We start from the raw sequence: 12,438 nt of genomic DNA, 5'->3' as shown, positions 1-12,438 counted from the left end.
AGGAGACATAAGAGACATGGGTTTGATCCCTGGGTTGGGAAGATGCCCTGCAGAAGGGAAACAACCCACTCCAGTGTTCTGGCCTGGAGAATCCCATGGACAGAGGAGCCTGATGGACTACAGTCCATGGAGTCCCAAGGAGTTGGACACGACTGAAGAGACTTAGCATGCATGCACACAAGCCCTTGAGCCCCTGATGTGTCCCAAACCAAGGCAAAGATTACTGCCATCTCCCTCATTCACACACACACAGGGTCGCGCCTGGCTTTGGCTGTAGCCTCTCCATCTCCAGCCCCACCTCCCACCAAGGTGGAGACTCCCAGAGCATCTCAGGGGGAGATGGGACCCACGCTCACTTCAGGTCCAGCTGTCCCACCAAAGCCACTGGGCACACCTAGACTGGGTAGGGATGCTTCCACACAAGGCCACGCCTTCAAGACCAGGATAGGTAACTGATTCACCTCATTTCATAGAGACAGAGCAAGTTAAACACAGTGAGGAGGTAGAGGAGTATCAAATGAAAGAACAAGGGAGAAAATCCTGTAAAAACTCTAAAGAATAATCTTCCTTTGAGATTATGATCATAACAGAGAGAGAGTGGGAAGACTGTCAGGAAAAAGTGACAGAGATCTTCTCCAGGGTTGTATCTTCTCCAGGGTTGTCTTCACCGCTCGTGGTCTTTAAGCTATTTTACAACTCTAAGTCATAGAAAACTGATGATAATGCAAATTATTTTGGGGATAGAAATGCAAATTAGTTGTGTCTAGTAGAATGAAATTGCTTATTGACCTGTTTTGTATCTATTTGTAAATTAATTTCATCATTCCTTATCTGCCCGTGAATGCAGTACTTTGAACCAACTACAACATTTGACTGTTTTCTTTTTTTAATAAGTTAAATAAGATTTTTGATGTGTTAAAAAAAGTACAAGTACAGGACAGTGCTATGGTATGCAACAATTTCTGTAACACAATATATATATATATATTTATGTTTGTATGCATGATGCTTAGTTGCTCGGTCATGTCCAGCTCATTGTGATACTTTGGACTGTAGCCCTCCAGGCTCCTCTAAGGGATTTTTCAGGCAAGAATCCTTGAGTGGGTTGCCCTTTTCCTCCTCTCAGGGATCTTCCCAACACAGGGATCAAATCCACATCTCCTGCGTCTCCTGCACTGGATTCTTTAACGTGCTGAGCCATTGGGGAAGCCCTGTTTGTACGTATATACACGTATAAAACATACAAAACTCAGAGAAAATATATTTGATTATACATAAAAATAGAAACTAATAGTTATCTATTGGAGCTGGCAAACCAAACAGGTGGGGGATAGGTGAAATGGAGACTCTTCATCTTCTTTATATTTTATTTTTAAATCATGTGATATACTTACAGTATTTTAAAACTTTTTAATGTGTGGGAATTCAAGCTCATAAAACAATGCCCTTGTCACTTGATAAATGTCTTAACGTTTAGCTCTGCATTTCCTGAATTCTAGTTAATATTAGTTGAAACAAATTCTGCAACTGGATATGACAGAGAGAACTGAGGCAAAGCCATGACTCCTAATGACAAATGAATATTTCAGTGTTAGTGAGAACAACATTAAATGAACATGAAACAATATGAGAAAATAATCAAGAATGATCGATAAATGACTTTGTTAGAATATTTGTTTTAGTTCTATACCTTTGGTTCTGTGCATTTTTGAAATATGAAGGATTGAAACAAAAGCAAGAAAAGTTAATTGGAGGCTTGAGAAACCAACTCTGAGGAAATACTAAAATAAGTGGGTCAATTAAATTGGGAAAAAAAAAAAACAAGAGTGGGGCAAAAAACCATTTGTTTCTAAATATATAGTGAACACAGCAGGAATGTTTGGATACAGCTATCCTGTGTTTTGTATAAACTGGACTTAAATTAAGGCAAGAGGAATTTTAGTTTATTATTAAGAAACATCATGATTGGAAATCTGAAGAAAGCTACACATCAGTAAGAAAGGTTTCAAGTCCCGTTCCCTAATTTTTTTTTTTTTTTTTTTTTTTTTGCTAGATAGGTGAGCAGTAAGATTCTAAGTCTTAGAAGCTGAACTGTGTCCTTTTTGTTTTTCGGGTTTTTTTCCCTCCAGCCTTATAAACTCTGCCTTAGGGGACGGAATTGGATTGAAGCTTTGTCTTTCAAAGACAAAATCCAGGCAAGATCCAAATGATTCAATATTAACACATTGTTAGCTGGGTTCATTTTTTCTCTTTCTAATCCATATTGTTGATTTTTAGACATTCTGATCTTTGCTCTAACCAGTCTAAATTTTTAATTTCATTCAGGTGTTGGAAAAGGCAATGGACATGATCTAAAAGTACAAATAATAATGCAACGAAAGACTGTCTTTTTCTGTTCTGCTTCCAAAAACTGTAGGGTAAGAGAAAGCACGTGAACTGAAAAGTCTGGTGTTTGTTTTAAATCTCAAATCAGCACATTGACCTCCCCAAACCATTTATCACCACAGGGAAAGGCCATGTTGCTTTCTGGTTACCATCCAACTTGGTGTCCCTGGGTTTGGATGTGAGTCAGGAGTTAAACTGATTGTTCAAAATTGTTTTCAGGGTGTTTTCCAGAATACACTTTTGGTTCAGAGTGGTGCTTTGCCCTTCACTTTTCCATAGATGCTAAGCATGTTCCCAGAAACCTATCAGAGTTTTAAATTCATGCCTCTGGTCACTTTTAGCCATGTCCTGTTCTTCTTGGTCATTGTATTACATGGCACTGATTCTGAAATTTCAATGCCCATGAAAATCACCTGTTTCCATATCTTGGCAATTGTAAATAATGCTGCTGTGAACATTGGGGTGCATGTATCTTTTTTAATTAATGTTTTTTTTTCCCCAGATATATACCAAGAAGTAGATTGCTGGGTCATAGTTTTATATTTTTGGTTTTTTGAGAAACCTCCATGCTGTTCGCACAGTGGCTGCATCAACTTACTTTTCCACCAAGAGTGTTTGAAGTTTCACTTTTCTCCACGTCCTCACCAACATTTGTTATTTTTCATCTTGATGACAGCCATTCTGATGGGCTTGAGATGATAGCTCATTGTGGTTTTAGTTTGTATTTATCTGGTGGTTAACAATGTTGAGCATCTTTTCATGTGCCTGTTGGTCATCTGGATGTCCGCTGGAAAAATGTCTATTCGGGTCTTCTGCCCACTTTTTAATTAGGTTGCTTGTTTTGGTTTTTTGTTTTTGCTTAATGTTGCAGGAGCTGCTTATATATTTTGGATATTAACCCTTTATCGGTCAAATCATTTGCAAATATTTTCTCCGTTTTGGTTGTCTCCATATTCTCGATAGTGTGCTTTGCTGGGCAAGAGCATGTATGTTCGGAGAAGGCAATGGCACCCCACTCCAGCACTCTTGCCTGGAAAATCCCACGGATGGAGGAGCCTGGTAGGCTGCAGTCCATGGGGCCGCGAAGAGTCGGACACGACTGAGCGACTTCACTTTCACTTTTCACTTTCATGCATTGGAGAAGGAAATGGCAACCCACTCCAGTGTTCTTGCCTGGAGAATCCCAGGGACAGGGGAGCCTGGTGGGCTGCCGTCTATGGGGTCACACAGAGTCGGACACAACTGAAACGACTTAGCAGCAGCAGCAGCAGCATGTAGGTTTAATTAGGTCCCATTCATTTCTTTTTGCTTGTTTCCTTTCATTTAAGAGACAGATCCAAGGAATCCAAAGAATTATTGCCACGATTTACATCAAAGAGTGTTCAGCCTGTGTTTTCCTCTAGGAGTTTTATAGTATCAGGTCTTACATTTAGATTTTAATCCATTTCGAGTTTATTTTTGTACAGGGTGTTAGAAAATGTTCTTTTACACATAGCTGTTCTACTGCCTTTGTTTTGAAGTCTATTTTGTCTGATATAAGTATTGCTACTTCCAGTGATTGTATTTAGCTCTGATTGGCTCTTTTTAATATCCCTTTGTTGAAGTTCTTACTGCGTTCATTCTTATTCCAAGTCTGAGTTTCCTTATGGGCATGACTTTGAATACTTTATCAGGTTGATTCCTTATGTCCATTTTGTTGGTTCTTTTTCTGAGGTCTTGTCTTTTTCTCTCATTTGGGACATTCCCATCTCCTCATTTTCCCTGACTCTGAGTTTGTTTCTATGTGTTAGGTGGATCACCGACATCTGGGTTTGAAGAAGTGGCCTTAGGTAGAAGGTTTCCTATGGGACCCAGAAGAGCAATCCCGGCTCGTCACCAGAGCCAGGGCTGTTTTTAGTGGGCTGCATGTGCCTGTGTGTTGTGTGGTGCCACCGTTGCTGCAGACACACGAGTGGATGGCGCTGGCCCCCAGGCCGGCTGCCTGTGAGGCCTGGCCACGGCTGCTGCAGGTTCACTGGTGGGCAGGGCGGGCCTCAGTGCGGCTGGCTTGGCGCCCAGCCACATCAGTTGCAGATACGGTCGTGATGGGATGAGCGTGGTCCCTTAGGGTGGGAGGTGCTTTGGAGGACTGGCCGCTGGGGTGAGCACGTGGGGCAGGGCGGGTCTGCAAGAGAACACCGGGGCGGGGCGCGTGGTGCTAGCCAGGTAGATGGCAGACGTTTGAAGTGGCACCCACCACGCTGGGTCAGCTAGGCGGAGAGGGAATTTTTCACACAATGCCTGCCAGCACTTTGTTCTCCAGAGGAAGCTTCTGCCCCTGGGGCACTCACCCTGAAGTTTATACACGTACTTCACATTTGGCCAGGGCACCTTTTGAAGTACAGCCTCTGCACTGGGGCTCCTTGTGAGGGAGTTTGTGCACATGGCCTTTAACACGTTATGAACAGGGGGATTTCTGCAGATAACTAATGCCTGTGGCCGGTCATTTATCGTGTAAGTGAATATTGAAACGTCTCTGATCAATAACATCTGGGTAGCAGAGGACGTATTAATATGTCTCTGGTCAGAAGAGCAGGAGTTTCATTTCCCACTGCCCTCCTGCTCTCCTGGATATAAGCCCTGCTGGTCTTTGGAACCAGATGTTCTGGGGGCTCATCTTCCCCAGAGCTGGGGTGCCTGATGAGAGGGGCTCGAACCCCTCCTTTCCACTGGGAGAACTTCCACATTGGTGAGCCCCCTCCCACTTGTGGGTAGTAGTCAAGCTGGGTGTACGGGTCTGCTAAGACCACCCATCTCTACCATCCTGTCTCAGCGTGGTTTTCTCTTCATATCCTCAGTTGTAGCAGAGTTGTCCTGCTAGTCTTCAGGTCATTCATAGAGTCGTCCCATAGGTAGTTGTAGTTTTGGTGTGTCCGTGGGGGCCGGTGAGCTGGGCACCCTCCTCCTCCACCATCTTGATCCTGCCTCGGTGCTCCTCTTCACCAACACACATCCTTCTGTGCCCAGCTCAGCGTCTGCCTCCTCAGGGAAGCGCTCTCATTCTTCACCTCCTGTTAACCTCCCTGAGCCCATAACGGCACCCTCAGTCTTTATCATCCAGCTTGACACATGATTACCTGCCATTCTGCTATTGTTCCTTGCGTGCTTAACTCCCGGAAGCATCATCAGAGTCTGCACTTCCTTTTGTATTTTTTTTTTCACAGGACCAAGCACAGACCTTTCCCCCTGTGGGTGCCACCCTCACCCAAGGGTGTATCAGGAACAAAGAAATAGTATAGCATCCAAGTCGTTCATTCCAGAAACTTGGCCTATCCTTGGTCCTTCCATCCAGCTGTCTGCTACAGACAAGACCAATAATCCCATCAGCAAATACATCTTTTGTAAAATGTGACCCATTAGGCATTGCTTTTTGAATGTGCATACTAGCTTTAAAACTGAACTTCTAATGTATTCTCAGTATTTGAAAAGCAGATGATAGACATTCAGCAGTAATGTTAACTTAGTTGAAGTCTAATGGAAAACAGGATACTGTACTTTTCAACAGTGCTGCCCCGTAACCTTCAACCACATTGGCCTATTAAAAATGTAAACAACAGTATTGAAACTTTAAAGATTAATGTTTATACATGTAGTCACTGAGCTATGAGACCAAGAGTACTTGATTAAATATTAGAAGCTGCAATAAGCGAACATGAACTTCACTGTTGGCTCATTATCAGGTTGATAATTCTGAATTCTATGTGTTCATCCAGATATTTCATGATGCTGAAACAGACAGAGTAATACTCTTGCTCTCTAAGTGCCCACCTCTGTATGATGAGGTCAAAGTGAAATTTTTCTCTTCTTCGGTGAGTAATTAAGAACAACCTATGCTGTTCATCTCATCTAGTCTTGTGAATGCTTCTGATTTGGGATCTCCTTGGCTATAATTCCCAATAAGCGAGATGACAGGCAATGTCAACCCCAAGTCGGGGAGGGGAAGAAAACAAGTCAGATTACTATAAAGAATTTTTTAAAATAAGAAAATATGTAAGGAAACCCTTTTCCCTTGCTTTCTAAATTCTATACAATTTGCATGTGTTCATTTTCGAGTAAGAAAAAAATACAAAAACCAGGATGTTAAAAACAAAACAATGTATGTCTTACTACATAGCAGTGATCATATTTTTGCTTTGTATCTTTGAAACACATTTCTCCCCATAACTTATAAAATACTTTAAAGGGAGGGAGGTTTTGCTTTCCTCGTAATTGAGGTATAATTCATTTAAAATAGTATATTTAATCCAATATTTATGAAATATAATGTCTGCCGCTGTCAGTACATTATCATGAGGGTATAATTATGTTGACCAGTTAGCAAATGTCTGATTCTGTATATGGCAGTATTCTGTACATAGTAAACTTCTAAGCCTCAATTGCTAGTTCATTTTCCTATATCATCATCAACCAGAACTGCCAACGGATAACTGTGTTGCTCAGTTTAAAGCTTATCTCCTCCATCCCCTGCTTGCTCCCTGTTGGGGAGAACTTACTAAGTTTGAAGTGGTAAATGTGTTGAAGTAGGTGACCTGGAAAGTTCCCCTCGAGTAATGGAGCCAGTCTGAGTTCTCTTAATCAGTGGTCTCTAAGCAGAAGCGCTAATGTGGGGATGTTGGTTTTATCTGGCCTTTGTGATTTTCAGGCCCATGAGATGAAAGCCCTTTTTGAAATTTTAGCTATTTCTATCATCATTATCGATAGTGGTTAATTATCTAATGTAGCTGTTCTTTGTAAAAATGGATGATACACTGGGGCAGAAATTGGCATAGTCCTTAGTAGATTCTGTTTAGCGCTATCCAAACCTGATTAAAATACCAGTGTCTAAATTTATAAATATCTATCATAGAGAAAATACATTTCCTTGAAAATTTTGCTGGAAACGGCAAGAGAAAGGAACGGTAATCGCTTAAAGTCTCCTCCTAGGTGTCTTGAATATAATGTTGACTAGAAGTGCTGCATTTGAATAACTACAACTATTTGATGAACACAAACGAATAAAGGAAGGAATTTTAATCCCTCTGGAATGACTATTTTTCACAGTTACATGGATACCAAGAACTAATCGTTGTTTAAAACCATGTCTTTTTAGGCTCTTCCTAAATACTACGAAAACTGTGCATTCTTCTTCTGGTTCCATATGTCTTTTATACGAAATAACAGGTATGGCCATGGCATAATCCAGTAGAAACAGCTTAGTCTCCAATGACTACATAAGGGATAATAACAAGCCTTTATTTTAAAGTTATTTTACTTGGCTGTGTTGGGTCTTAATTGTGGCACACAGGCTTAGCTGCCAACCTGTGGGACTGCTCCGTGGCATGTGGGATCTTAGTTCCCCGACCAGAGATCGAACCTGCATTTTAAGGCAGGTTCTTAACCACTGGGCCACCAGGGAAGTCCCTGACAAGTCTTTTGCTAATTACCCAAACCCAATTTATAGATACCAACAAAAAGTTCTTTTGAGTCCCTGTTTTCACTGCCTTATTTATTGTGATCTGGGTGTTTTAAAAATATGGCTATTCTTGAGATCCACTGTTGCATTATCCTCAAGACCCATGCCGTAGGACTGTGTTATAAAACATCCTGTAACCAGATCTTGACTGGTAACAAGTCCTTCCCCTGAAAGTTCAATATGAGTGTGTTGAGCACCTCAGATATGGCAGGTCCCCAGTACATGCTGACTTACTGATGACCAATCAATACCACATTCTACGCCACAGTAAGGCATCACCCAGGGAGGCTTCGGCTGGTTTAAAAGCTGGCTGACACACTTCTATTTTACACTTCTATATTTAGGTCAGAAGTTATAATCCACAGTAAGTACTGATGAAGACAGCTTAAAAAAAATTATGAATAGTCTCCCATAAAAAGTGTTCTAATAACTATAAATTGGATAATCTATTGATTTGAAGATTATGCCAAAGAACCTCTATCATATCTGAACCTCATTCCTACATCTAGAAGTTCCCCACTTCTCTTGTCCTGTGGTGCTGAAAGTTTGAGATTGGTATCACCATCCCATCCCATCCAGGGAAAAACAATATACAAAAAATCGTACAGGAGTTTTGAAGAAGTGGTTGTGATTATATATGGCCTGAGTTGATAGTTCTCCTGACATACAATTCTAGCCTTTTCTTCAAATGTGGATGCCCTCTCGTCCCACCTCAAGTTCCAGGAAGGCAACAATATACCTACAACGCACACACACACTTAGTGGATTGCGATAGAATGAACTTTAGATGTGACGGAACTTTACCAGATTTTTTTCCCCTTGGATGTGCTTGTGATCAGTTGTGTCTAACTTTTTGCAACGCCATGGACTGTCCATGGAATTCTCTAGGCACGAATACTGGAGTGGGTTGCCATTCCCTTCTCCAGGGAATCTTCCCAACCCAGGGATCGAAGTGTCTTTTAAATTATGAAGTGGGCATTTTGGATGAATTAAGTCTCGTAATACAAACAGCTTCACCCAGTAGTAAGGAAATCTAAATGTTAAATTTCCTGGCTGGCCAAGTCTCCTGCACTGGCCGGCAGATTCTTTACTACTGAGCCACCAGGGAAGCCCCCCTGGATGTTTACAGATGGAAAACTTTGACTCATAACATGAGCAAAATCCCTCAGAATTGACATCTAGGTGGAATTTCACTTGGTGCTACTTCTGCAAAGCGGTTCTTGCTGAGGGACACTTTTTTCCTTTAAAACACCATAGCTGTATGAGAGGCAACAAGTTCCATCACTTTTTCTCACTTTTATATAGTTCCTCAAGATTTAACATTTAGATTTCCATACTACTGGGTGAAGCTGTTTGTACTACAAGACTTAATTCATCCAAAATGCCCACTTCATAATTTAAAAAGACACTTGTTTATACTGGGTTTTAATACACATCCAGTCTGATTTGTCACACAGCAATTTATTAAATACAGATGTTAATTCCAAAGGCAATATTAAAAGAATCAGTGGCACGCTGTTATTCAAGGTTATGATATTTTTCTCTCTTAATAGAGAGTTGAGCTTAGAAAGCTAACTAGATGCAGAGGAACTGAGACTGATGGTAGCCAGCGAGGCTTTAAAACAAGGGTGCCCCACAGCATGGCTTTTCTGTTAGCCCTAAAATAAAATGTAAAAAAAAATTTTTTTTCTATTCTAGGCTTTATCTTTCAAGAAGTGAATTGGATAATCCCCATAAAATAAAAGCATGGAAAGCTTACAGTCCACAGTTTGCAGTCGAGGTATATTTTGATGACATTTAAGTTGTTCCTGGTATCTGATTAAGTATAGTTCCCTTTCTAGGCTAGAATCATGTTCTTCCCAATTCTTGCTACATATATCTTTTAAACCTATGTCCTTGCTGATATGCTTATATTTACATACATGTACATATGTTCTTGAGAAATCTATTAAATATATACAAGGGAGAATGTCAATGGCAGTATTTTTTTTTGGAAGGACTATACATCACACAGAGTTTTCGTCTATATTAAGTTTGAAACAGTACACAGAACATTAGTTATCACTTTTAAGAACTTACAAATAAAACTTTCCTACCAAAATAAGATTTAAAGACTGCAGTTTTCCCCTAATACTGTGGGTTTGTTTCATTTACTTATATATTTCTGGGTAAGTATTTATTCCCTGCTTTGTTTTACATCTGTAACTTCAGATGTTAGAAGGTAAGAATTGTAAGTCAAATAGAGGGAAGAAATGAAGGTAATTTCTTCCCTCTATTTGACTTACAAACTATTAACAACGATCAGAATGGCAGTAAAAACAATTTTAAAATCCAGAAACATGTTCACACCAGCAGCCTCCCACCCCCAACATGGGCTTTTTTTTTTACTCCAAGCACCGCACAGAACTCAGCAAGCTTCCTTTAATTATACACAGGGTATCGGGGGAGGGTAAAAGAATCTTCAGTAACCTCTGCTTTTGTCCATCATTACAGAAGTCAAAGGGAATGTTTGCCTAGAGCAATCCAGATTTTAAAATCCACCACCCCCGCCCCCAACCAGCTTCACCCAAGCTTGGAGAACTTCGAAGTAAGGTCAAGTTTTCATTAGAGACACAGGTTAACCCTGTGTCCACAGGAAATCACTATTTTCTCTTTGGTTCAGTTCAGTTGCTCAGTCATGTCCGACTCTTTGCAACCCCATGAACCACAGCACGCCAGGCCTCCCTGTTCATCACCAACTCCCGGAGTTCACTCAAACTCATGTCCCTTGAGCCGGTGATGACATCCAACCATCTCATCCTCTGTCGTCCCCTTCTCCTCCTGCCCCCAATCCCTCCCAGCATCAGGGCCTTTTCCAGTGAGTCAGCTCTTCCCATCAGGTGGCCAAAGAATTGGAGCTTCCGCTTCAGCATCAGTCCTGCCAATGTACCAGGTGCTATTTTATTCTAAGTGCCTCCACTGTCATAATTGTTCTTGAAAGCAGTTCTACGTTGGCTTTATTATCTGAGCAATTTTCCTTTTATTGGCAAGGCTCTCAACAATCTAGCCCTGGTTGAATTTATCAGGAGATGAAAGGGAGCACTCGTGAGCACCTGTGCCTCTGCTAAAACACAGAATACCCATTCCTGAAAAATCTGACACTGCTAAAAGCGTGAAAGTGTTTGTCAGTCACGTCCGACTTTTTGCGGCCTCATGGATGCAAAAAGTCAACCCCTTTTTGCAACCCCTGCCAGGTTCCTCTGTCCATGGGGATTCTTAGGCAGGAATACTGGAGTGGGTTGCCATGCCTTCCTCCAGGGGATTGCAGGCAGATTCTTTACCATCTGAGCCACAAATCAGGTCTGGGGGGCTGGGGCAGACCACTCCGATGAAGCAGTGTTGGAAGAGCACACTGACCATCAGGCTGGCAGCCCCAGTCAGTATTTGAGGGAGACGAGACCATCAGTTTCGGAGAAGGTGATGGCACCCCACTCCAGTACTCTTGCCTGGAAAATCCCATGGATGGAGGAGCCTGGTAGGCTGCAGTCCATGGGGTCACTAAGAGTCGGGCACGACTGAGCGACTTCACTTTCACTTTTCACTTTCACACATTGGAGAAGGAAATGGCAACCCACTCCAGTGTTCTTGCCTGGAGAATCCCAGGGACGGAGGAGCCTAGTGGGCTGCCGTCTATGGGGTTGCACAGAGTTGGACACGACTGAAGCGACTTAGCAGCAGCAGACCATCAGTTTACAGAGGAGGGCTGGTGGGTGCCAACCGAGCAGAGATGGGAGGAGACTGTCCGAGCTGCCACGTGGTGGCATGGAAGGCCCTGCAGGTGCTTCTTTTCCCCAAAAAACAGCCCACAAAGGGTCCCAGCTGCCACTGCAGCTGCCCAGCAAGAAAAATGATCATCCTTCCCTCTCCCTCCCCCCAATGCCCTGCCCCCTTGGAGGAAACGATCTTGGAGGAAAAAGCTTTCAAATTCCTCCTACATTATGTCTCCACTATTCCCTGTAGTTTGGGTTACAGAAATGTGTCAGGACAGGTTATTTCCTTTGAAATTCCTGCAGCCGTCATCTGTGGAGGAAGATCAGCAAGATCAGCTGGCAGGCTTAGGTGGATGAGGTAAAAAGTGAGGAGAGTAAGATCTAGCTTTAATACTGGCAAAGGTTGGGAAACCCCTATTTTTCAGAATCTTGAGTCTTGAAATAGAGATTACAGTTGGGGGTTTTTCTTCCCTAACCCTCCAAAGTGCATCAAAATTTCTGGCAACTATGAGCGGTCACCTAACACTGCTTTTGCTCATAGAGAACTTGCTCACAGCCACCTGCAGGCCTGCTTTTCTAGAATCCAGTGAGAGTAGTTTGTTAAACAACTTGAGAAATTTATAGAATATCAGAACGATACTGGTTTTCTTGAATAGGATTTACTGACCTGGAGGGACTTCCCTGGCAGTCCAGTGTTTGGACTCCACGCTTCCAATGCAAGGGATGCATGTTCAATCCCTGGTCAGGAAACTAAAAGCCAACAAGCTGCGCAGTGTGGCCAAAAAGAATTTACTGACCTGGAATAGAACTATC

The 12,438-nt window shown here is 42.1% G+C and overlaps 1 protein-coding gene across 43 annotated transcripts in view; it reads left to right on the top strand.

Annotated features, from left to right (window-relative positions):
* LOC102393852 (phosphatidylinositol 3,4,5-trisphosphate 3-phosphatase TPTE2) overlaps window positions 1-9,851 on the top strand; it is a 60,857-nt gene extending 51,006 nt beyond the window's left edge. For all 43 annotated transcript variants that reach the window (XM_044926779.2, XM_044926781.2, XM_044926780.2 and 40 more), the window contains 4 exons: window positions 2,326-2,417; window positions 6,138-6,233; window positions 7,514-7,584; window positions 9,575-9,851. In XM_044926779.2, coding sequence (XP_044782714.2) covers window positions 2,326-2,417; window positions 6,138-6,233; window positions 7,514-7,584; window positions 9,575-9,677 — 362 coding nt within the window. In that variant the 3' untranslated portion in view covers window positions 9,678-9,851. The remainder of the gene's footprint in view (window positions 1-2,325; window positions 2,418-6,137; window positions 6,234-7,513; window positions 7,585-9,574) is intronic.
* Window positions 9,852-12,438: the final 2,587 nt, after the last annotated feature.

Source organism: Bubalus bubalis, chromosome 13, assembly GCF_019923935.1.
Source record: "Bubalus bubalis isolate 160015118507 breed Murrah chromosome 13, NDDB_SH_1, whole genome shotgun sequence".
Classification (NCBI taxonomy): Eukaryota; Metazoa; Chordata; class Mammalia; order Artiodactyla; family Bovidae; genus Bubalus; species Bubalus bubalis.
This window is presented reverse-complemented; position numbering and strand designations above follow the sequence as displayed.